A 26,909-nucleotide genomic window follows, 5' to 3' on the forward strand; every position below is an offset into this window, starting at 1 on the left:
AAAAGGGGCCACGTCCGCTGCAACACGCCCCCCCCCCCGGTTCCCCGTCCCAGCCTGGGGGCCTGCCAGCCGGGGGGAGGGACTGGGAGGTTGGCTGGCAGGCCCAATTGGTGATTGGGGCCTGTGGGCTTGGGGCAGCTCCTTGCATTGAGCATCTTCTCCCTGGTGGTCAGTGCGTGTCATAGTGACCAGTTGTTCCGGTCATTCTGGTAATTCCATCCTAATGATTGCTTAGGCTTTTATATATAGAGATAGTACTTGAAGTCCTAACTACACAAATCATACAAGAATGAAAATAAAATGCGTTCAATTTGGAACAATACAGATTACACCAAAGAAACAAACAAACAAAAAACACACAAATAAAACTAATAAATGAATTCAGTAAAGTAGCAAGATAGAAAATATCCAGAAATCAGTTGCATTTTTATACACCAATAATGAACTATCAGAAAGAGAAACTAAGTAAACAATCACATTCACAATTGCTTCAAAAAAAGAAAACACAAAACAAAACAAACAAACCTAGGAATAAATTTAACCTAGGATGTAAAACAGCTGTGGGCAAACTACGGCCCGCGGGCCGAATCCGGCCTGTTTGAAATGAATAAAACTAAAAAAAAAAAAAGACCGTACCCTTTTATGTAATGATGTTTACTTTGAATTTATATTAGTTCACACAAACACTCCATCCATGCTTTTGTTCCGGCCCTCCGGTCCAGTTTAAGAACCCATTGTGGCCCTCGAGTCAAAAAGTTTGCCCACCCCTGATGTAAAAGGACCTATACTCAGAAAATTATAAGGCACTGAAGAATATACAAGTGGAAACATATAAAATATTCACTGGATAGGAAGAATTATTAAAATGTCCATACTATCCCAAGCAACCTATAGAGTCAATGTAATTCCTATCAGTGGCATATTTCACAGAACATGAACAAATATTCCAAAAATTTATATGGAAACACAAAAAAAACCCTGAATAGCCACAGCAATCTTGAGAAAGAAGAACAAAGTGGGAGGAATCATGCTGTCTGGTGCAAACTATACTACAAGGCCATAGTAACCAAAAGAGAATGGTACTGCCATAAAAACAGAGATATAAATCAAGGAACAGAATAGAGAGCTCAGAAATAAACCCACACCTTTATAGGCAATTAATATTTGACAAAAGAGGTAAAAACATACAATGGGGTAAAAGTAGACAATTCAATAAATGCTGCTGGAAAAATTGGACAGATACATGCAAAAAAGAAGAAACTATATCACCTTATATCATACACAAGAATAAACTCAATATGGATTAAAGACTTAAATGTTAGACTCAAAACCATAAAAATCCTAGAAGAAATCATAGGCAGTAAAGTCTCAGACATTTCTCCTAGCAATATTTTTTTCTGGTATAGCTTCTAGGATAAGGGAAACAAAATAAAAAATAAACAAATGAAACTACATCAAACTGAAAAGATTTTTCACAGCAAAGGAAACCATTAACAAAATGAGAAGACAGCCCACTGAATGGGAGAACATATTTGCTGATACATCTGATAAGGGGTTAATATCCAAAATTTATAAAGAACTTATAAAACTCAACACCAAAAAACAAACAATGCAATTAAGAAATGGGCAAGGGACCTAAATATACACTTCTCCAAAGAGGACATACTGGTGGTCAGTAGACATATGAAAGGATTCTCATCACCACTAATAATCACAGAAATGAAAATTAAAACCACAATCTGATATCACCTCACACCTGCTAGAATAGCTGTTATCAATAAATCAAGAAACAAGTGTTGGCAGGGATGTGGAGAAAAGGGAACCCTTGTGCACTGTTGGTGGGAATGCACATTGACATAAATATAGCCACTGTGGAAAGCAGTATGGAGTTACCTCAAAAAATTAAAAATGGGCCCTGGTTGGTTGCTCAGTGGTTAGAATGTTCTTGGATTAGGATTCTCACACACACACACACACACACACACACACACACACACACACAGCCCTGGCAGGTGTAGGTAAATGATTAGTGCATTGGCCCTGGCACTGAAGGGTCATGGGTTTGATTCCAGGTCAAAGGCACATACCTGGGTTGCAGGTTCAATCCCTGGCCCTGATCAGGATGCATGCGGGAGGCAACCAATCAATGTGTCTCTCTCACATCAATGTTTCTCTTTAAGAAAAATAAAAAAGAAAAAGAAAACATCAATGTGGATGCTAGAGCATCTACATCTATTTTTAAAAAATTAAAAATGAAACTTCCTCATGACCCAGCAATTCCACTTCTGAGACTATATCCAAAGAAACATTAAACACTAATTCAAAAGAATATATGCACCCCAATGTTCATTGCAGTGTTACTTGCAATAGCCAAGATTTGGAAGCAACCCAAGTGCCCATCAGTAGATGAGTGGCTAAAAAAGCCATGGTACATTTACACTATGGAATATTACTCAGATATAAAAAAGGAGGAAATCTTACCTTTTGAAATAAGCTAGTCAGAGAAAGACAAATACCATATGATTTCACTTATATGTGGAATCTAATGAAAAAGATAAACTAACAAAGTGGAGATAGACCAGCCATGGGCAAACTACGGCCCGTTTGAAATGAATAAAACTAAAAAAAAAAGACCGTACCCTTTTATGTAATGATGTTTACTTTGAATTTATATTAGTTCACACAAACACTCCATCCATGCTTTTGTTCCGGCCCTCCGGTCCAGTTTAAGAACCCATTGTGGCCCTCGAGTCAAAAAGTTTGCCCACCCCTGAGATAGACTCATGGATACAGAGGACCGACTAACAGCTGTCAGAAGGGAAGGGTTTGAGGGTTGATTGAGAAGGTTGAAGGTATTAAGCAAAGAAAATAAAAGAAAGACTCATGGAGGCAAACAACAGTAGAGTGATTGCTGGAGGAAAGGTAGGTTGGGAAGAGGTAGAAGAAAGTAAAGGTAGGATAAATGGTGATGGAAGCAGACTTGACTTGGGGTGGTAAACACACAATACAGTATACAGATGATGTATTGTAGAATTGTATACCTGAAACCTGTATCATTTTATTATCCAACTAGAGGCCCGATGCACGAAGATTCGTGCAAGAATGGGCCTTCCTTCCCCTGGCTGCCGGCACCGCTTCCGCTCTGGATGGAGCCTCCTTTCTGCCTTCCCATGCTGCCCAGAGGCCCGGTGCGGCTGGGGAAGTGCGGAACACCCCTGGCTGCTCGGCGCCTGCATATGCAAATTAACCTACCATCTTTGTTGAGTTAATTTGCATACTCACTCCTGATTGGCTGGTGGGCGTCGTGAAGGTACAGTCAATTTGCATCTTTCTATTTTTTTTTAGTGTAGATGTCACCCCCATAAGTTCAATAAAAATTTAAAATAAAATAAACAGCTCTGCTCCCCTGCCTCCCTGCTCTGGCAAGATATCTTTGGTGTTTCAGCTCAGCCAGAAAAACGCAAGCTTCAGTGTATATGATAAGTTTAGGGCCTGAGCCAGTGGGGAGCTGGCTTATATAGACAGAAGTCCCCGTCCCTGGTCCCTAATTGGTTCATCCTCATGCAAATGAGGACTCAAATCCTTGCAGTTTGATTGGTCCAAAAGGCACTGTCCTGATTGGTCAGAAATGAGCTACTCTGATTGGTTGGTGATGATGTAATGGGGATATAGCTGCACAGCTCTGATTGGATGGGGAAAGCCTCCAACCTATCTTGAAATAGCATTCCAGACACTCCTTTATAAGGGCCGGCTCAGATGGCAGAAACACAGCGCAGATAGGCAGTTCAGTGCAGAGACAGGTAATTCAGTACAAGCTTCTCCCTGAAGTGCAGTTTTCGTGAGAGGCCCCTGTGTAGAAATGGTAGCTAGGCTCTGTTTTTTAAAAAATTGAGCCCAGTTAGCCACCAGAAGTCCTTAGTAGGTATTTTCTTTCTCGGGGTCCACAGTGTCTAACTTGGTATGTAGTTTGTTAACTTGGTGGCTGGTGCTTCTCTCTTCATGCAGGTCTCACCTGAACAAAAGCTTCTTTTGGCCTCTTCAGTTTCCTTTGACAGCTGCATGAGGCTTTACTAAAGATGTACTTTCCAGTCTTGAGGACAGACAGGGAAGGAAACAAGCTAGCCACCTAGACACTTCTGAGACATGCTAAACCAAGAACTTGCCTTAGACTCTTCTTTCTGTTTTCAGAAACAAAGGTACTCCTAACTTGTTCACTTAGATTCTGTCACATGGTTTAAAAAAATGGGTCTGTGATATGGCTGGTTAAAGTTCTTTTATTTTAAAATGTTTTGAACAGATTAATACTTTCCCTACCATCTCCCTAATTGCTCCTTTCTCTTCCCTGGATTCATTACTGTTACCAGTTTCTTATGTATCTCCCCAGAAATGTTATATTCATACTTGTATATGTACACCCTTCTGTTTTATACAAATTGTAACATACCATAAATGCTAGTCTAAACCTTGCTTTGTTTCAATTAATATATAGAATACTGTTTCATATCAGTATATACAAAGCTTCTTTATGGTTACATGGCTGCACAGTATTCTGTAATTATTAAAGATGTATCAGAATTTATTTAAGCAGTCTTTGTTGGTGGATGTCCATATTTGGCTATTACAAATCATGCTTATACATGTTATTTGTTGTGGGCAGCCCTAGAAAATCAAGGGTTTTGGTGTCAGGGACAGTCCCTTGTGTATGGAATGACTCTAAAATCTGTCTTAGCTCTGGCCCAGGCCACAGAGGGGTCAACTGCTGCCAATACTTATAAAATGTACACTATGATAATAGATAAAAATCTCTAGGGACAGATTGTAGAACTATCCCTAGGATAGTTTTTCTTAAAGTATGATTCTCTGAGCACCTGCATTGATCAAAGGATGAGACCCTGGAATCTGCAAGTAGTCCTCCTCCCCAAATGATTATTCTGTGAATTTAACTATGAGAACTATTGCCCAAAGAATGGTAAATTGGGAAGATGGTCATGAGATTTGAATTTGGGGTGGCCTATAAAATTAGTGACAAGAGCTGACTAGCAATTCCAGTTATTTCATAAAGACTGAATTAGGTGCCCCCTACGTCCTCCCACAGACTATATGAATCTATCATAACCCTTATCATGCTTTGTCATAATTGAATGTTTTGTCCCTTCCTTATATAATCTAGAGCGTTCTTAGGGCAACAGAAAATTACTGGCTAATTTAAGCAGAAAATGTTTGTCTTGAAAGCAAATTGAATAGCTCACAAAATCACAGCTTTGATTGGAAAACCAGACTCAGGGCTACACAGCTGCCATAGTTACTATCACTGCCACTGCTGGCACTGTTAGTGTGTTAGCTCAAGTCCTCGGAGGAGCAGATACCAAGCTGGGATTAGACATGGAAGAGATTTATTGGGGATAATGCTTGTGAGAGAAAATAGTGAGCAAGCTGGAGGAAACTGGGAGAGCTGTCTGACTGTAGTGTAAATATGACCTTATGGGTGAGAGAAGGAAAGAACATTGGTTAGGAAGAGTCACAGACTGAAGTGCAGTGCTAATAAAGTTTGGTGAGGCTGATGGGATGTCCTGTTGCCAAAGTCTCAGGTGACATAGCCCTGTGTCTCCCAGAAAGTAGTATCCCAGTGGTGCTCAGTCATTGGCTGGGAGCAGTGTAGCCTCAGAGCAAAGCAGCAAATATTGGAGTGAACTGAGAGCACAGCTGCTGGGGCAAAGGTCAATTACACTCTCCACATTGGAAGAACCAAGAGGCACATTTTCATGACTGTCTCAATTGGAGAAGATTGTCCACTTCTGTGGGTCACTGGCTCCCAATTCAACGGATGGATCCTTGGATTGAGCAGGCCTAAGTTGCATGCCTATGCCCTGACTGTAAGGCGGACCTGCTTCCTATCAAGATTCCTATATTCTCTTCCCCAAATAAAGGGGTTAAAATGCTGGAGAGCAACACCCTCAAGGACAAATGTATGTTATACTCCCTGAGAGTAGAGATCTTTGTCTTGCTTGTTGCTATTACAAATATTTACAAATAAATGTTTATTGAAGTAATTGAAAGAACGTGGCCAGCTGGTTTCAAATGACTTACACACACACAATCAATTAATCAATCAACCAATCAATCACTTTAGCCATCAGAGAAATGCAAATCAAAAACCACTGTGTGGCTATAATAAAAAGACAGATAACAAGCGTTGTTGAGGATATGGAGAAACACACTGCTGATGGAAATATAAAATGGTGCAGCCACTTTGGAAAAGTCTGGCAATCCCTCAAAATTTTACATGTAGTTGACACATGATCCAGCTTTTTACTTGTAGGCATATACACAAGTGAATTGAAAACATGTTTATGCAAAAACGTGTACACAGATATTCCTAGCTGCATTATTCATAATAGCCAAAAAGTAGAAACAACCCTATGATGGTTAACTTTATGTGTCAACTTGGCTAGGCTATGGTGCCCAGTTGTTTGGTCAAATGCATCTAGATGTGTTGTGAAGGTATTTTTTAGATATTATTGACATTTAAATTAGTAGATGTTGAATAAAACAGATTAGGAGCAAAGACTGAGGCCCCCTGAAGAAGAAAGAATTCTGCTTCCAGACTGCAACATAGAAATTCTTCCTGTTTCCAGCTTTTGTACTCAAGACTGCAACATCACCTCTTTCCTGAATTTATAGCCTGCTGGCATGTCTACAAACCAGGCCCCATAACTGTGTGAATCCTTAAATCTCTCTCTCCCTTCCCCTCTCCATTCTGTTTCTCTGAAAAACTCTAATACAAACCCTTATTCCATCAACAGATTAATAGATAAATAAAATGTGGTATATCCATGCAATGGAATATTATTCACCATAAAAAGAAATGAAGTACTGACACATGCTACAACATGGATGAACTTTGATAACATTATGATAAATAAAAGGAGCCAGACACACAAAAGGCCATATATTATATGATCACATTTATATGGACTGTCCAGAATAGAAAAAATTCATAGAGATATAAATTGGATTAGTGATTTTTCTAGGCTGGGGGAGACAACAATGGCGAGTGAAAGCTTAATGGATATTGGATTTCTTTTTTGGGGTGATGAAAATATTCTGTAACTAGGAAGTGGTTATGGCTGCACAACATTGTACTAAAACCACTGAATTGTATACTTTAAATGAGCAAATGGTGTGGTCTGTAAATTATATCTCAATATATCTATTATTGATAGAATAAATCATTTCTCTTAAATAAATAAACCACCTCTCCCTTCCCTTCCCTCCACCAGAACTGCCTGGCAAAACCCTTCACCCCCCAATTCCATGCTGCATTTTGTGGTAGTATTTCCTTGCCTTCAATGCTAACTGAGATGATCATTTTAACAAATTTTAAAAAATAAAAATGCTACGGGTGAGGGCTTCAGGGAACTCACCTGTGTTTTGATTCCAGGCCCAGATGCCACCTATGGAGGATACTGATGAGGGAGTGGCTTGGAACAGGATAGGCAAAAGTCTTTGTCCTCAGGGAGCTTCCAGGGAAAAGAGAAGGCCCAGAACATACAGGAATGATTTTGCATTGGGTATCTTTTAAAGATTCTAACAGTCCAAACTCATCATTCTACAGAAGAATCCATTCTTCCATCCTAGCTACTGATTCTCCAGGCCTTGCACATCACTTCCCACCAACTAGTGTTCTGTGACTGGACTATTAGCCACTTGCTGCACATCTCTCCCCGTCCTCTCCCCTTGGGAATGCCAGCTACCTCTTATACATCAGCTCTGGTTGCAGTGGCTTTGAAAGCTCAAACCTATCCCCAAGCCTTATATGATTCAGAGGGGTTCTGAATCCTGATAAAGATGCCAAGAGCTTTTAGACCCATTTTCTGCTCCTGCTGAATTAGGAGTTGGAGGTAGGGGTGGGTGAGGAGTCAAATTTGGGTAACCCTTTCCTACAGAACTTTGGTTCTGCATGAAGAAGAGGAAATTGATCCCCAAACACTACCTAGCAGTCAGGGAACAGGCAGCCTGGGGTACCATCTCAGATGACCATTCCTTGGGAAATCAGTACTTTTAATGCGGAAGAGGTTCCCAGGGCCTCCACAGTCTCCTGACTGTCAATATTTCCAGTCTCTAGTCCTATGAAGAGTAAAGGGCTGAAGTCTGGAGAATTCTTGAAAGAGGAAAGAGAGTTGGACAGATACGGCAAATTGTCAGTTTCTCCCAGCAGAGCAAAAGGAACAGGGAAATAAGAGACCAGAGGATTTAGTGACCTAAAGTGCCAGAGAGTCCTGGGGCTGGAAATAGAGAAGCAGGTGGGAGAGAGGGATCAGATGGCAGGGAACTCACAGGTCTATACTAGCCATGGGGAAACCCAGTAAAAGTGTAACAGCAGGGGCTCTGCCTTCAAGGAACATGATAATTTAGTTGTGGGGTAAAAATTAATGCACTTGAAATAATTTGTAATTTGCTGCTAAACTGGTATTAACAAAAAAGCACTGTAGGAACTTTGAGAAGGACAGATCATGTAGGTTGGCATCCTCTGTGAGCTGAATGGCTGGCTTAGGCAGTGTGTGTACCAAGGGATGTTATGCCCTGGCTACAGTGGCTACATTTTTTAAAGATGAGTATGCCCGAGTCTTGCATGGTTTCCTGGAGGAAGCATGGGGGAGGAAGTTTCATCATCATCACCATTGTTATCAACAAGAACTACAGTAAACATTAGTTGAGCATCTCTCCCTGGGTATACATATTTGTTGGAGAGGCAGGGCAAACACAGAAATTGTTGAAGGACTAGTACAAGATAGCATGTGCCAGTAGCAAAAAGACAGAGGGAAAAGTGAAGGTTGGGGAAGTGAGAGGCAGCTTCCTGGAGGAGGTAGTGCAGGCATATCTTGGAGATTTTGTGGGTTCAGTTCCAGATCATTGCAGTAAAGTGACTTGTAATATTATTGCTGGTGGAGGGTCTTGCCTTCAAGCACAATAAAGTGAAGGACAACAAAACGAAGTATGCCTGTACTTGAGCTGACCCTTAAAGGAAGGGAAGGGTTTGGACTTTAGAAAAAAGAGTGAAGGGGTGTGTAAATGACCTTAATAAGGCACAGAGGTGGGAGTGCACAAGGCAGGTATGATTACATGAGAAAACCTACTGGACTGGAGCAACGGGTATGTGATAGGGTAAAGTGGGCAATGAAGTTGGAGAGGCAAGTACTAGTGTGGTGATTATAGAGAGTCTTGAATGGCAGACAAAAGGAATTGTTTTGGAACAAAGTAGGAAAGCCTTGTAGATTTAGGTATTTGGGAGTGATGAAAGCACAGGGAAGGAGACAGACTAAGGAACATATTGGGATTCCACATTTTTCCTAGCTTCAATCTCCAGTGGAAGGGTGACCAACTCATCCTATCTCAACACACTTGAGAAGAGTTTGTCACCTTACTTGAATTCCATCTTGAGAATAGGTTCCTAAAAAGCTCCCAAGAAGTTCTGCATCATACACTGTTGGTGGAGAACCTATGCTAGTTGGCAAGTCCCAAACAATGAACACTATGTGTGAGGTGTTCTCAGATAGTGTTGAACCACCTTGTGAAACAGAAAAGAGGAAAGATCAGCCTGCTAGCCCAGCTGGTAGCACAGGTGCAGACCAAGATGGGGCAACTGTTTCAAAGGCAACACCCTTTAGCAGTTGATTTGTCTCTGAATCAGCCCTTGGAGAAGGAGGCAGCAATTGCAGGGATTTTAAAAACCAACACGAAAACAAGACTAAGTCTTTCATTATTTTGGTGGCTGCTACTTGGCCACTCCTCACATGGATTCTTTTTACTAAATTCCTGCAGCAAAATGAGATTGGCACAGGCTCTGCTACATTTATATTACCATCAGGATGCAGATGTTTTCTCTGTGGTTTAGAATTATGCAAATGAAGGCATGAAAATAAAAGCTCAGTGAGGTGGAGAAGTATTGCTCTTAAGAATCCAGGCTATTTTCAGGGCTCTTTAAGACACCCCTCTTCGTTTTTATTAACAGCTCTCTTGGCCCCTGTCCAGTTTATTTATATTCTGGCACCTCTTCAGAACCTTCCTGCCAAAGACCTGTATGTTCATTCTAAAGTGCCTATACTGGCCTCATTTTGCAAGTGGAAAAAGCAAGGCATATAATATGAGCTTCCAGTGTCTGTGGGCTAACCTGGAGTCTTGACCGTCCCCTATCATTTTCTGTCTTCCCTCTGCTGCATAGAGTCTTGCCTTGAAAGGAAACGCCATGGCCCAATTGCCTCCCAGGTCTTCCCTCAACTACACGGTGATATTATCTGGAGGGCAATAGGACCTAGGGAGGTTCAACCCCGAGGCCCAGAGAGACACACCTGCCCAAGCGTGGGTTGAGCGAGTGTGGGAGCAAGCTAGTTAGGGAGGGCGGAGTAGAAGCAGGCGTCTGCGGCTTGGTGGAAGACAATAGCTGTGGCTCCCTTTGGGGTCCGGAGTCCTGGCGAGAAGTGCTTCTGAAGATCGGTCCAAGCCCCTTTTTGTCGTTCCTCTCCACACTGAGCATCCCGCCCTGGAACTCCAAGCGGGCTTTGTTTGGCCCCAGTTGTTCCTGCCTTTTAGCCAGCCCCGGTCATCAGTGCCTTAGTTCCTGAAGCCACCGTCCTCTCACAGCTGAACTAGGACCCCGGCAGCATCCGGCAGCAGATGGCACTCAAGTTTGGCGACATCTGCCCGGCCAGGTTGGCGCCCCGCACGTCATGCTTCACGCAAGCAAACTTTTTTCGTGGGAAAGAAGCCCCTCCAGCGTTCTCTTAATCCTGTAGCGCGCGCGCTCAGCTTCTCTTCCCGAAGACTGCGCTCAGTGACAGGGTTGTGGCCTCGCTCCGGCCTTGGGGGCGGAGCTTGCGGAATCGGAGGAGCCATCCTGAGAACCTTCGACTAAGCTTGGGTCCTGAGAGAGAACCGGACGAGAAGGCAAGCTAAGAGCCACTCAGGCTGCTCCCCCTCTACTACCCTGGCTCAGTACTTGGCTGATTTGAGAGGGCACGCTGGTCAGGACTCCTCGAGAGGAGCTGCTGAGTGTTAGAGCGGCTGTCCTCATGGCCCTTCAACTGCCTGGAACTGGATTCTGGACCGGGCACAAAAATGCTTGCTTTTGCCTTGTCCAAGTTTCAGAGCACGTATGTTGACAATTGGAATCCCGAGCCAATCAAGAATCAAGTTCAAAGTGGTACTCCTGGGCTCTCCATCCCAGACTTCAACAAGTCTAATTTGAGACTAGAAGAGAGGGGTCTCCTGCTCTATTAGATCTCCGTTCTGGAATTGGACTTGACAGCTCTTCTCACCAATACGTGGACTGCAGTGGCTTCAGGGTTCTCTTAGGGGGGGTTGGGAAGGGTTCTCTCTGAAGACCAGACCCAAACGCTCAGAACCTTGACAATGGACCGAGTTTATGAAATGCCCGAGGAGCCAAATGTGGATCCGATTTCATCTCTGGAGGAAGATGTCATCCGTGGGGCCAACCCTCGATTTACCTTTCCATTTAGCATCCTTTTCTCTACCTTCCTGTACTGTGGGGAGGCTGCATCGGCCTTGTACATGGTTAGAATCTATAGAAAGAATAGTGAAACCTACTGGATGGCATACACCCTTTCCTTCTTTATGTTTTCATCCATTATGGTCCAGTTGACACTCATTTTTGTCCACAGAGATCTGGCCAAAGACAAGCCACTCTCATTGTTTATGCATCTAATACTTTTGGGACCTGTTATCAGGTGAGTAACCTTTTGATCTCTTCCCACCTCCCCTCTTCCCCTTCCCCCCACCACTACCCCGAACTTGTGCAGAGAAAGATGAAGTTAATATTTACGAGACTGATACTGTGCCTCCAATTGGTTCTCTCATTTCCTCCTACTCTTGGCTTCCCTGCCTACCATCCAAAAAATCTTATCTGAAGTCTTAGATGCCACCAAGATGAACATGTGACATGTACCCGTGTTCCAAAACTATGTATAGTACCATTGATACAACTAGATTAGACAATATTTGCTATCTGGATTTGGGTTGGGAAAATTGGTAGGGATCAACTGACATGGTCACCTTGTGCACATAGGCCATACTTAACTGAAGAGTGTGTTATTTTGACTCTGGCTTTTAGATGCTCTATAAATTGAATGAATGTTCCTAACCCATACATCCTATCTCACATTCAATTTCTTTATCCTGAACTGCTTGGGCTGGATATTTTAAGCCATCTGTGGTCATCTGGTACCCCAGTTCACTGTAATTCATTTTTCTCTGCTAGTTCATACATTTCCTGTTTATCTCTTTGTATCTTTTTAAAGTAAAGGATAATGGTTAGAAAAGGGCAAAGAAAGATGGTCCATTTGTCCATCTGGATGCTGTAGCACAATGTAGTAGCATCAAGTATTTCCATTCGATTGCCTTGAAGATACAAGAATGTGCCGTATCCCAGGGAGACAGGCATCTATGTCAGCAGTCTCATCTGGACGCTATGGGATTACCCAGATAGGGAGATGTTGCAAAACTTATGAAGTCAGGAGAAAGGAATGGACCAAGTTTGTCTTGATTGCAAGAGAGGCAGAAACCTACAGTCAGCCGAGGAATATGGGTCAGAGTGCTGATGTTGTAATTTTAATGGGAAAATATGTTATCCTTGTGGAAATAAACACGGTCCAAAGCTGATTAAGAATGGAACTTCCCCTTTAAAATTTTAACAATATATGTTTAAACAGGGAGGAATTGATTAGGCTCCATCAGAGCAAATATGAGATATAAACAGAAACAGTGGCCTGGAATTTAGGAGACCTGTTATTTAGCCCTAACTGTGTCACTGACTAGTTGCATGGCCTTGATAAACTCTCTGAAGACGCCTTGGCCCACAGTTTCTTCATCTGTAAAATAAATGGGTTGTATGGGCTAGATCATGGCTCTCAAATGCTTACAGAGGCCAGGCAGGCATCACAAATTAATAAAATGGGCCATGTATGAAAAAAACAGTAGCTTTATGTGTGATGATAAATGAAAATAAAGTTCCATGTTAAATGATGGAGAGTAGGGATGACTGTGGCAATTGGAGTCCACATGATCTGCCTCCTTTGAAGCAGACTCTAGAGCTCCCACCCATTGTTTCCCTGTTGAAATTCAGACCCAATATTGCCAGATCCCCCAGCTTTTCAGGAGAAGGTCCCAAAAATAGAATTTGATATGAAATACTATGATTTTAAATTTTGGCACATGACTAATAAAATAAAAACATGGTGTATGCCAAACAAATCACAACTATTGATCAGATGTGACTTAGCTGGCCTATATCTAACCTTTGGACTAGGTAATCTAAAAAGGTCCTTTTCAGTTCTAAATCTTTGAAGTTAAGCTGTAAAAGGAAGACCTCATCAACCTAGAAGCAAGAAATTTAGAGATGTCACTAGAGGAGCATGGAATCCATTCTTCTCTCCCTTTTCAAATGCAAGATTTTGAGTTAATAGATAAAGCACTTTCAAGATGCAAATGTTAGCGAGTTCATACCAGCCCCCAGTTCTGACTTCCCCCTTTTGCTTTGTGGCCTCCCAAGCCATCTTTGATTTGGACTCCACCATATGGACTGTTGAATACTATATTTTATTTTTGTCATTTAGCTTCCACTAGAAATGATTGGAAAGCATTTATAATATCAGTCAGTTAGCCCCACAGCAGGGGAAAAACAATTAAAAGCTCATAAATTATATCCTCAATATGCTTATTTTCAAGTCAAATAACTTTTTAGGTAGGTAGGAACTTGATTAGTGCTATTAGGCACATGAAGGTATTTGGAGGACCCCGCTCCCTTCCAAAAATATTTTTTTATTGATTTTAGAAAGAGATGAAGAGAGAGAGGGAGAGAGGTGAGAGCATGAGAGAGAGAAACATTGATTGGCTGCCTCCTGTACACCCCCTACTGGGGATCGAGCCTGAAACCCAGGCTTGTGCCCTGTCTGGGAATCGAACCTTTGACCTCTTGGTGCATGGGACAGTGCTCATCCAACTGAGCCACACTTGCAGGGCTGGGCTCCCTTATATAAATGCAAAGATAACTTCTGGAAATGAAAATGTACTCTAATTTACTGAAGCTTATAAACAAGGCAAACACCCTTACTTAAACCAGTAAATATCCTTAAGACTAGAAGCATAAAAGAGAATGCTTTATGCAGCTGCCACCCTCAAAATTCTATTCAGCAATAGCATTGATAAGCTTGGATTAAAATCTAAAATATTTTGTTAGAAATGCACTTAGGCATTTTCCCTGAATAGGAAGAGAATGTTGCTTTTTTTCTTCTCTGTTCTCTCCTATCTTTTTCTCTCCTGGGTTTTAGAGTTTGTCCCTATAAAGTGGGTGTTTCGAACTACATGCTTCAGGCTGTCTTACAAGCACCCATCTCAAAGGGATCCCGTGGAGAATGGCAGCTAGCACATGTTCCTCTTGGGAGCCAAAGGCCTAGGGAGCATATACATCTCTGCTTGTCTGTGGTCTATTTTTTTTGTTAAATTATGCTGCTATTATTATTATCCTCTCCTCCCATTATTTCTCACCTTGTTTTCTCTACTTCTTTCTCACTCTTTCACTTATTCAGCACATACCCATTTATCAATTACCCACTATGTGATAAGGGTGGTGGGCAAGATAAATATACCCCCCACCTCCCCTCAGCCTATCAGAAAAGATGGCTTAATTTTCACAACTGCTCTTACTTATAAGGAATAGTCCACGGTTTCCATTCATTTCAGGGTGAATAGAGGGAATGGTAATTCAGGTGTTTCAAAACAAGATGTTCTAGTTGCTTGTCTTCTATTCATTACATCAGAACTTCGACTGACTTCTTTATATGGGGGAGATGGAAAGGGTACAGTAGGAAATGTGGTATTATCACTATTTCAAGGGCAGTAGGCTCTTATAAGTATGGTTCCTTCTTTGTAAAGAGATAATGGAATTTAAAAGGCTGCTGTTCCCAAACAGGTCCATAGGCCCCAAAAGCAACCCATAGAGAGATCTTTTGAGATGCCCTAGATATATAGTACATTAGGTTCTAAGTTGTCAAGTCTCTTATGTACCTTTGTTGCTAAATGGCTTTCCCATGTATGTGAGAGGTTTTCTCTAGATCCCAGTCAAGACTTGTTTAGCTGAAACCGGTTTGGCTCAGTGGATAGAGCGTCGGCCTGCAGACTGAAAGGTCCCAGGTTCGATTCCGGTCAAGGGCATGTACCTGGGTTGCGGGCACATCCCCAGTAGGAGATGTGCAGGAGGCAGCTGATCGATGTTTCTAACTCTCTATCTCTCTCCCTTCCTCTCTGTAAAAAATCAATAAAATATATTTTTTTAAAAAAGACTTGTTTAGCTGAGATACTCATAGTTGTGAGTTTTGTCTTGAAAAAGCAGAACTCAAAAGCCCCAATTATGGGGCTGAATGCTTTGAATAAGGAACACTTGACCTCAGGAACTTGAGGCTTTATGACAACCAGGGCCTTTTGGAACATCATTATTCTCTCTCAACACATTGTTTACTTAATATTTTGATGTTTAAGGCACTTTCCTGCCTGTGGGCTTATTCTTAAGGAGGCAAAGCAATTCCTTAATTCCTCAAAGAGACACTTCTGAAATGGTGTTCTTAGGTGGTGGGTGACTGACTGAAAAAGAAACAAAAAGGATTTAGATTTAAGTAACTTGCAGAAGGCACCACCAACTCTTTGACTCACAAGAAATGTGTAGAATGGGAGAGAAGGAATGGCAAAAAGTAACACTACCTCTCTGACTTATCCCCCGCCCCCCACTAAAACCTCCCTTTCCAAGACAGCTTTAGTTAAGTTCCCGTGATGCTTTACCTCTGCAGATGTTTGGAGGCCATGATTAAGTACCTCACACTGTTGAAGAAAGAGGGGCAGGAGGAGCCCTATGTCAGCCTCACCCGAAAGAAGATGCTAATAAATGGCGAGGAGGTGCTGATAGAATGGGAGGTGGGCCACTCCATCCGGACCCTGGCTATGCACCGCAATGCCTACAAGCGTATGTCACAGATCCAAGCCTTCCTGGGTTCAGTGCCCCAGCTGACCTATCAGCTCTATGTGACCCTGATCTCTGCAGAGGTCCCCCTGGGTAGAGGTGAGTAGAGTCAGGATTGGGGAGGGCTCCACTTAAATCAAGGGTCTTAGAAATCTAGAGCTGAGCTGTCTAATACACTGGCCAACAGCTTCCTGTGGCTATTAAAATGAAAAAATTACATAAAAATTACTTTCTCAGACATATTAGTTATATTTCAATTGTTCAATAGCTATGTGTGGCTAGTGGTCACTTATTGGACAGCACATATGTGACAGACATTTCTATCATTGTAGAAAGTTCTGGATAGCACTGATAGATAGTCAAAGAACTTGGGAATCCAGACATCTCAGGTCTGCCACATTTCTTAGACTGAGGTAAGCTATTTAGACTAATAATGCCACAGAAAAACCCTCTCTGGGCTAGTAATAAATGCTCTCAGAGGAAGCTAGTAATCCCAGCAGTCAGTAGGACATTTTCTCTAGCCTAGAGTGTTTAAATTATACTGAGGATTTTTTGTTTGTTTGGTTTCTTTAGGGATGACCATATTTAAATAAGAGGTTCCCCAATATTACTGATCATGAAGTTCCTTTTTACAGTTACATTTTCTACTCAGACCTGAATCAATCTGAGTGTGGGGAGAATAGGAATCTGTATTTTTAAAAATATATTTTATTGATTTTTTTACAGAGAGGAAGGGAGAGGGATAGAGAGTTAGAAGCATCGATGACAGAGAAACATCGATCAGCTGCCTCCTGCACACTCCCCACTGGGGATGTGCCCGCAACCAAGGTACATGCCCTTGACTGGAATCGAATCTGGGACCCTTCAGTCCGCAGGCCGATGCTCTATCCACTGAGCCAAACCAGTTAGGGCTGTATTTTTTTAAAAATATATTTTTATTTATTTCAGAGAGGAATGGAGAGGGAGAGAGAGATAGAAACATCAATGATGAGAATCACCGATTGGCTGCCTCCTGCATGTCCCCCACTGGGGACCGAGCCCACAACCTGGGCATGTGCCCCCGACTGGAATCGAACCCAGGACCCTTCAGTCCGCAGGCCGACACTCTATCCACTGAGCCAAACCGGCCAGGGCAGGAATCTCTATTTTTTAATGTTGCCAGTTGAGTCTGATCAGACACATTTGGAAGCCAGTGATTTAATTACTTCTCCCAACTCCAGGGGGGAGAAAGAGATGGGGTGTGGAGTGAATACTGCTGAGAGTCACACCTGATCCCAGTTCTGACCTTCTCTGTGATCTTTGGAGGAAGTTACCAAAGAGGTCCTTGTCTTAATTCCCCATTTGGAAAAGAGAGATCCTGAGATGAGTAAGAACTTTGGCAGAGGATGAAATATTAATTAATGTTTTCAAAGTTGAGATAAAGTACTGTTAATGACTTTTAATAGCCTGAGATTAGCTTCATCTGCTTGGGCTGGAGCTGCTACAGCTGTGGGTACAATTTTGGACCATTTTCTTATTAGGTACTGACCCTGCTTGGCAAAGCCCCATGTCTCAAATAAGTGTAAGGAGAAAAATTTCCCTCTTTCGTATTTTTCTCCATTAAGAATTGTTCACGAAGTTCTATTGGTCTTGAAGCTTTTCACATATGTAGAATGTACAATAGTGGGAGGAGAAAGGAATGATAATGCTTTTCCTCCTGAAAATTTTGAGGGTTATCAAATCATCTAATTAAAATATGTATATGTTACAAAAGTAATACACACACAAATCAATTGACCTACAGGTAATTGTATATGCAAAGAAGAATTTATGGAAAGATATGCAAGAAACAATTTACCTCTGGGGAGTGGAAATGAGTCAGCCAACTTTTACTTTTTACTTTATACCCTTCTACTAGTACAGTGGTTCTCAACCTTCTGGCCCTTTAAATACAGTTCCTCATGTTGTGACCCAACCATAAAATTATTTTCGTTGCTACTTCATAACTGTAATGTTGCTACTGTTATGAATCGTAATGTAAATATCTGATATGCAGGATGGTCTTAGGCGACCCCTGTGAAAGGGTTGTTCGATTGCCAAAAGGGTCGCGACCCACAGGTTGAGAACCGCTGTACTAGTATATAGTTTGAAATTGTTATCATGATCTTGTTTTATTTTTTTAATATTTTATTGATTTTTTTACAGAGAGGAAGGGAGAGGGATAGAGAGTTAGAAGCATCGATGACAGAGAAACATCGATCAGCTGCCTCTTACACACCTCCTACTGGGGATGTGCCCACAACTAAGGTACATGCCCTTGACCGGAATCGAACCCGGGACCCTTCAGTCCGCAGGCCGACGCTCTATCCACTGAGCCAAACCGGTTAGGGCTGATCTTGTTTTTTTATTTTGGGTCCTTATTTTAAAAAAAATTTTAAGGTAATACTATTTTTATCCTTATTTTTTAATTATAAAAATCTGATAAGGTAAAGACTCAAAACCATACAGAATGTATATAAAAGAGGAGATGTAATCTCACTTCCAAAAGGTAATCTCTATTAATCATTCAGTATATATCCTTCCAGACTTAATTTTATTATCTATAATAATAAAAGCATAATATGCTAATTAGACCAGATGTCCTTCTGGACATCTTCCCGGACGGCCTTCTGGATGAAGCAGAGGCTATAAGGGAAGCCCGAGTCCCGGGTGCCAGAGGGAAGCCAATGCCGGCAGCCGGGGAAAGGAAGGCCTACTCTTGCACGAATTTCATGCATCAGGCCTCTAGTGTAAATATAAACATACGTACAACATATTCATGTATGTATGTTTTTGCCAAAAAAGAACTGCATTAAACATTCTGTTAAGCAGTCTTTTTCAAAAGTGAACCAGTATGTTTTTCTTCAACAATTATTTATACATACACATATAATAATAATAATGCCCTGACCAGTGTGGCTCAGTGGATAGAACGTTGGCCTGCGGACTAAAGGGTCCCGGGTTTGAGTCCAGTTAAGGGCATGTATCTTGGTTGCGGGGGCATCCCCAGTAGGGGGTGTGCAGGAGGCGGCTGATCGATGCTTCTCTCTCATCGATGTTTCTAACTCTCTAGCCCTCTCCCTTCCTCTCTGTAAAAAATCAGTAAAATATATTTAAAAATAAAAAAGGTAAACCCCTTAAAAAAGAAAAAAAGATGCTCCCAATCTATTAAAAATAATAATAACGATAAGTATATAATATATTTTTTCCTCATATGAATTGGACCATTCTTTCTTATTTCCCCAGTCTTCTTTTGGTAGGATTGAAGTTTGTTTCTAATTTTTCATGCAAAATATTTTTCTAATTATAAATTATGCTCCCGTGAACATCTGTGTACTGGAATGAGACTTTGTATGATAAATCCTGAGCAGTAGAATTTCTGGGTAAAAGGATATGCATGTTTAGAATTTTATCAGTATTGCCAAATAACCCCCCCCCCCAAAAAAAAGATTGTATGCATTTATATTCTCACCAACAATATATGAATGTGCTTGTTTCTTCATATCTTAAGCTAAATATTATTTAGTTGTATAATTATAAAATAACTTATTTTAAAATATAATTTGCATTATTTATTATGAATGAAGCTCTACATCTTTTCATGTTTGGTCATTATGTTCTTTAAATTGCTTATTTACATATTTTAGTCATTTTTTCTAGTGGTTTATCTTTTTATTAATTTATAAGAGCTATTTATATATTCTGGCTATTAATCTTTTATCTGCTCTGGATAAGTATGTATGTGTACATGTGTATGTTTTTTGTGTATATACACATATTTTATTTTTTTAAATATATTTTTATTGATGTCAGAGAGGAAGGGAGAGGGAAAGAGAGATAGAAACATCAATGCTGAGAGAGAATCATTGATTGGCTGCCTCCTACATGCCCCTGACTGGGGATCGAGCCCGTAATCTGGGCATATGCCCTGACCAGAAATCGAACCCGTGACCTCTTGGTTCCTGGGTCGATGCTCAACCACTGAGCTACACCTGGCTGGGCTATACACATATTTTAAATGTGCATTATACGTGTCATACATGTAATATGTAGCACATATGCACAACACATGTCTAAGATCAACACTATACTTGTATCTTCTGGCATTTTGAAGGGTTAAATGTTTATGTATTTACATTTTTTATTGCTTTTAGATATTGTGACTTTTTAACAAAGGCCTTTCACAACTCATATCTGATAGAGCAATTTATCCTGATCTTCCAAATAGATGATTTTCCACCATCAATTTGTCAACTCCCCCACCAAAAAACAAAACAAAGCAAACAATAACAATGGTAAATGAAATAACAGTTTATTGACTCTGTTATTGGGATTACATGAAATTATTTAGGCTATTTTGGAAGGAATTTATATCTTTACAGGATCAATCAATTTCATATTAGAAGATGATATATTTCTCCATTTCATTAAATATTTTTAAATCACTGTTGGAGATACAACTAATAAATGAAAACCTCTATCTATTTAATGTACACAACTTGATAAGTTTGGAGACAACTATACCTCCATGAAATCTCACCACAATCTATGCCAGTGATGGTGAACCTATGACACGTGTGTCAGAGGTGACACGCGAACTCATTTTTTTGGTTGATTTTTCTTTGTTAAATGGCATTTAAATATATAAAATAAATATAAAAAATATAAATCTTTGTTTTACTATGGTTGCAAATATCAAAAAATTTCTATATGTGACACGGCACCAGAGTTAAGTTTGAGTTTTTCAAAATGCTGACACGCCGAGCTCAAAAGGTTCACCATCACTAATATATGCCATAAGTATGCAGGTCCTATAGCAAGAATAATTTTCTTGTTATAGGTCATTCACATTTTTGTAAGGCTATTTCTACGTGTTCTATCAGTTTTAAAATTGCTTGATTTCCAAAGTGTCCTGGTAGTGCCAAAGTAAATGCACCCAACTACACTTTTGGAAATAGGGGATGATGATGATGATGATGATGATGATGATGATGATGATCGTAGCTAGCAGATAGCATTTACTATGTTCCAGGCATTTCTCTAATCCCTTTACATGTAATTATTTCATCTAATATTCACAACAATCCTATGAGATAATTATTATTATTATCCCCATCTTACAAATGAGGAATTAGAAGCACTGAGAGGTTAAGCAAATTTCCCAAGGTTCCATAAGTAAAAGGTAGCAAAGACTGGATTGGAATTCAGGATGTCTGCCTTTAGAGCCTGTGTTTCTAACATATTACTATGCAAGGAATGTAAAGGAAGCTTTTACAAAAACTTTCTGACAATACAATCTTATAAATAACTTTTAGGTTTAGTTTTTCTCCTATCTTCTTCTTGCTACCCCTTTTCTAATCCCCTTTTCTTTTGGAGGCATCTGGATTAGCATAGGTGATCAAATTCATTCACAGTATTATGATCTCTTACGGCATGATTCTATTTGTGGGGAGACAGATAGAAGGTGTTTTTACATTTATTTGGAAGCATCAGCCTTTTCTTCTTTTACTACACTACTCTGAGTAAGTGAGTTCTAATAAAGGGAAAGCATCACCACACTTGGATAGATGTATGTACACTTCGATGTTCCCAACTCTTGAGCATTAAGTCTTCGGGATGGGACTGAGAGTAGTTTAGAAAGCTAGGACTATATCACATAATTATGTTGCACACCTTAAACTAATACAATGTTATATATCAATTATATCTTAATAAAAATTGAAAAAATAAAAATAATAAAGCTAAGAATGGAGCCTTTAAGAAAGTCTCTCATTCTAGTCTTTGAGATTCCAACACTCTACTTAGAGCTGAAAAAGATGTAGCAAACAAATCCTTTTGGATTTCCATGGGGATGTTGTCACTTTTCTTGCAGATTATCTCACTGCTCTAGTTCCCTGGATGCAGTGTTTTCATGGGAACATAAAGCTCAAGTAGTTTTGGTTTTTGAATAAGTACCCCTCAGACCCTCTCAGTCTCCTTGAGAGCACTAGATATTTCTTAGTTATCAGTATTCTTTGCTATAAAGGAATAAAAGAAAGGGGCCATGGTGTGATCTATAGTTAAGATTTAGTATAGCAGGTTAGGAAGTATTCTAATCCTTCAGGCCCCTACTCTAACATACAGTGGTATGGATGTTATAGGCTAGGAAATGGAGTTTTTATATTTTAAACCACTCTCCTGGAAGTTTGGCAATTTCTAAGGTATACCAAAACATTGGGGTGACAAATTGCCATCGATAATGATTAATACAAGTAACTCTAGAGCAGCGGTTCTCAACCTGTGGGTCGCGACCCCTTTGGGGTCGAACGACCCTTTCACAGGGGTCGCCTAAGACCATCAGAAAACACATATATAATTACATATTGTTTTGTGATTAATCACTATGCTTTAATTATGTTCAATTTGTAACAATGAAAATACATCCTGCACATCAGATATTCACATTACGATTCATAACAGTAGCAAAATTACAGTTATGAAGTAGCAACAAAAATAATTTTATGGTTGGGGGTCACCACAACATGAGGAACTGTATTAAAGGGTTGCGGCATTAGGAAGGTTGAGAACCACTGCTCTAGAGTATCTCAGTGAATTGGGGGAACTGAGGTACATAGTTACTCAGTGACTTTCACAAGCTTCCACACAGCTGAACCAAGGACTTCTAAACATAAGTATTTTAAGCTGCCTCTCTAAACTCAGAATTCTTCATTAGTTCCACAAACATTTATTGAGCACATACTATGTTCCAGGCAGTATGTTAGGCTCTGGGTATATAACAGTAAATAAAATAGACATGATCCCTTCTGCCCTCATGGAATTTCCAGTATACATTTTGACACATTCTTGAAGCACTCACAAACAAGATTAATTCCTTGAAGCAGAACCACATCAAGGAAGGAATTTCTATAACCAAAGGCATTCTCTGTGAATCTTCTAAGACTGGATTATTTTTCAGCTAAGAACTCTTTCTGCCTCTTTCATTGTTTGCTCAGAAGCCTGTTTCATCAGGTAGATACTGTCCTTTGTCTTTATATGTGCTCCTCTTGTGTTAGTGACCTCTTGATGCTAGTTTTGAGATCAATTCTTTTTAAAAAGTTCATTGTGTATGTTTGTATGTTTATCAAAATATTACAGTATATGTTCATCATGGGAAATTTAGAAAATAAAGAAACATAGAAAAATATTATAAAAACTGATATAATCCTTATGAAAATACATATATTAGTTTATTTCTTTCCAGTTTGTTTCTGGGTTTGCTGTTTGTTTACATAGCTGTGCTCATACATGAGTTTGCTCTTAACTGGGGCCTTCAATTTCCCTATCATCTTTCTGGACCTCTGGGTCAGAATATAAACTTCATCAACATTGACTTAATGCCTATTTTTTGTTTCTTGTTTTTTCTCCTTACAGTTGTGCTAATGGTCTTTTCCCTGATATCTGTCACCTATGGGGCTACCCTCTGCAATATGTTGGCTATCCAGATCAAGTACGATGAATACAAGATTCGCCTCGGGCCACTAGAAGTTCTCTGCATCACCATCTGGAGGACATTGGAAATTACTTCCCGCCTCCTGATTTTGGTGCTCTTCTCAGCCACTTTGAAATTGAAGGCTGTACCCTTCTTATTGCTCAACTTCCTGATTATCCTCTTTGAGCCTTGGGTTAAATTCTGGAGGAGTGGTGCCCAGATGCCCAATAACATTGAAAAAAATTTCAGCCAGGTTGGCACCCTTGTGGTGCTGATTTCCATTACTGTACTCTATGCTGGCATCAACTTCTCTTGCTGGTCAGCGTTGCAGTTGAAGTTGGCAGACAGGGACCTTGTTGAAAAAGGTCAGAACTGGGGACATATGGGCCTGCACTATAGTGTGAGATTGGTAGAGAATGTGATCATGGTCCTGGTTTTTAAGTTCTTTGGAGTGAAAGTGCTATTGAATTACTGCCATTCCTTGATTGCCTTGCAGCTCATTATTGCTTACCTGATTTCCATTGGTTTCATGCTCCTTTTCTTTCAGTACTTGCATCCATTGCGCTCACTCTTCACCCACAACATAGTGGACTACCTCCACTGTGTCTGTTGCCACCGGCACCCTCGGGGCAGGGTTGAGAACTTGGAGCCATCATTTGATGCTGAAGCAAGGCAAAGTGTTGTCTAATTCTATCTCCTGGGTATTTGGGGATGGGTTTGGGGTGGCCAAGAACAACTGTGAAATTTAAGGAGGGGATGAGGCTCATAGCTGAATACCCACCAGAATGTTTTCCTGAGTTTTCTGGTAAGCTTTTCAGAAGAAAGAGCAGCCCTCAAATGGGTTTTATTTCCTTAAGATCGACTGCTATGTTTGGACACCAAGATAGCCACCATATATTCAGAAGGGTCCGAGATAGCATTTACACTCCTCCCACTCAGGTCAGCTGTCTCGTCTCCCTATGGGATAACTTACCTCCATGCACCTTAGGCTCTCAGTGACCTTCTAGCTCTGCTCATTTGCTTGAGGTGCATTACTGAGCTTTCCCGAGGCCAAGCTGAAAGCCCAGAATCGGACTAGAATATATCCTGACTGATCAGAGGATGTGACCACTTACTATGTTTACCCTTCAGGAAAAATTCTGACTAATGTGGTACATGTAAGTGTAGCTGGAGTCTTTAATTCCAATGAGAAACTCTGGTTAAGAAGAAAAAACCCTACTATTAAAAGAGTTGCCCCCGAAATGAGTTAGCTTTCCATTAGGATTTTACTAATGATCATTCATCAAGGACCTCTCTTTTCAGTGGCCTATTGTAGGCACACTCTGAGGAGGGAGTGGAGAGTAGGATTCCTTCAGGGCATATGCCAGAATGACTTTTTCTCAGGGACCTGCATAGGCCTGCAGCTTGTACGTACAGTGGAGTGGTTGAGTAAAATCTCTCACTTTGTAGCTCATTATCAGGGATTCCCTCCAACCCGGCTTTTCTGTGCTTCTGGCATTTTACTACTTGATATGAACCTCAGAGAAGGTGAACTGTAATTAAAAATGTTTCTAATGTGTGTAAGAAATGAAGATTTCATTGTGTCTTCTACTGTCTTGAGTATTTTGTTGATTTGTTTTTTTAAGGGAGAGAGAATAGCTTGGATATCACCTTCATGTTGTTTGGGGTTGAGATGGTGGCTGACACCCTAAGGTAGAGTGAAGGCAGAGGAGGGAAATAAGATCACAGTAAATCATGTGACATGGGATTTTATTTTCTAATTTGGAGCATATGTTTATCATTCCCATACCCCTAATGGATGAATGCAAGTCTCCCATTCTCGTGTATCTCAATGCTTACATCTCAAATCATTTGGATATTTTGATGAGGATGTCACCTGGATGCCTCTAAGGTAATGAAGGAATTGAGGTTACTATATCCACTGCCTATTGGGACCAAGAATCCCAGCAGTTACCTAACTAATGCTTGCCCCTCACAAACCAGGAAGTTGAGAACTCACTAGTGGCATGTAGTAGTACCACAATTGCTGTGAGGAGCTATGAATATTCCAACCTAAGACTTCTCATTCCCATCCAATTTTACTCTTGGGATTGTGCTAAGAATTTAACTTTAACCATTTCCCTTCCTCTTTTCCAGTGATGGCGAACCTATGACACACGTGTCAGAGGTGACACGTGAACTCATTTTTTTGGTTGATTTTTCTTTGTTAAATGGCATTTAAATATATAAAATAAATATCAAAAATATAAGTCTTTGTTTTACTATGGTTGCAAATATCAAAAAATTTCTATATGTGACACGGCACCAGAGTTAAGTTAGGTTTTTTCAAAATGCTGACACGCCGAGCTCAAAAGGTTCGCCATCACTGTCTTATTCAGTCAGGACATGTTGCAGGAGCTCCCTCTTTTAAATAAGTAGCAGAGTTGTTAGCCAGAATTGTCCTATTTTCTGGTATATCTAGTGTGGTTTTCACATCTTCAACCACTGTTGGTGGCTAAAAGGATTGGAAAGTACTTAATTTGGGGGAACTGAAGTGACTTGCTTTGGAGCAGTGGAGATTTCCTTTTTCAACCCAACTCCCTCAGTCCATCTTTCATGATGAAGAAGAAACTTAGATGGTCATAAAAAGCTTGCACTGCTGTCTTCTAACTATGTGATTTAAGGTGAATTTGAAAGAAATAATCTATCAGACCTCCAGAAGAACATACTGCCTTTTTGGTATTCTAACAAGAATTTCTACCCAGTGGTTAATATGTCCTATATTAAAAGCAGAAGCAGTGTGGAACTATAATTTGCTCCATAAAAGCCATGTGAATCAACTACTTAAAGGGTGTGTGCTGTGGGAACATAGAGAGAGAGAGAGAGAGACAATGGGCTAGGCAGGCCAATTAGAGCTAGAGAGGCGATACACAGGGTGGAAAAGCATGTCTTGGTACTGAACCAGGAATATTTTCCCAAGGTATCCTCCCTAGCCTCAGTGACTTAATATCCCGGGAATGCAGAAAGTTTAGGGTGAAGGGTGTGGAGCAACTTCTCACCTGAAAAACCTGCTGCCTTTACCCAAGGAGAAGAGACTCTAGTGATACATTATGTTAATGAATCTTCAGTATCTCCTATAGGTGGTGGCCTTTCTGTTCTACAGCAGTCTTCTAGATACACAGAAGATGGAATTGTGGAATATGATGGTGGGGCAGGGGAAATGCCCCCTCTCACCTGCAAACACTTCTTTAATTGACTATTCTCTTTTTACCTCTGAAATATTAAAGCAACGCAGGGTACTAGTGTAGCGGCAAGTCTGACTGAGTGGGAGAGAAGGCAGAGATTGGGCCAGAAAATTGGTCTTGGAAGAGGAAGGCAGAACCATGAAGTTGGGGGAAAGGAAATGGGCTTTTATAACAA

General features: G+C 40.6%; 1 protein-coding gene across 1 annotated transcript; it reads left to right on the top strand.

Annotated features, from left to right (window-relative positions):
* The first annotated feature begins 10,355 nt into the window (after positions 1-10,355).
* On the top strand, positions 10,356-25,095 carry XKRX (XK related, X-linked). Its single transcript, XM_006084684.3, has 3 exons — positions 10,356-11,744; positions 15,855-16,123; positions 23,453-25,095. Exons 1-3 carry the CDS (start codon positions 11,410-11,412, stop codon positions 24,196-24,198), a joined length of 1,350 nt encoding a protein of 449 aa, XP_006084746.1. The 5' UTR covers positions 10,356-11,409; the 3' UTR covers positions 24,199-25,095.
* The last annotated feature ends 1,814 nt before the right edge of the window (positions 25,096-26,909 follow it).

This window comes from Myotis lucifugus, unplaced genomic scaffold (genome assembly GCF_000147115.1).
Source record: "Myotis lucifugus unplaced genomic scaffold, Myoluc2.0 scaffold_13, whole genome shotgun sequence".
Classification (NCBI taxonomy): Eukaryota; Metazoa; Chordata; class Mammalia; order Chiroptera; family Vespertilionidae; genus Myotis; species Myotis lucifugus.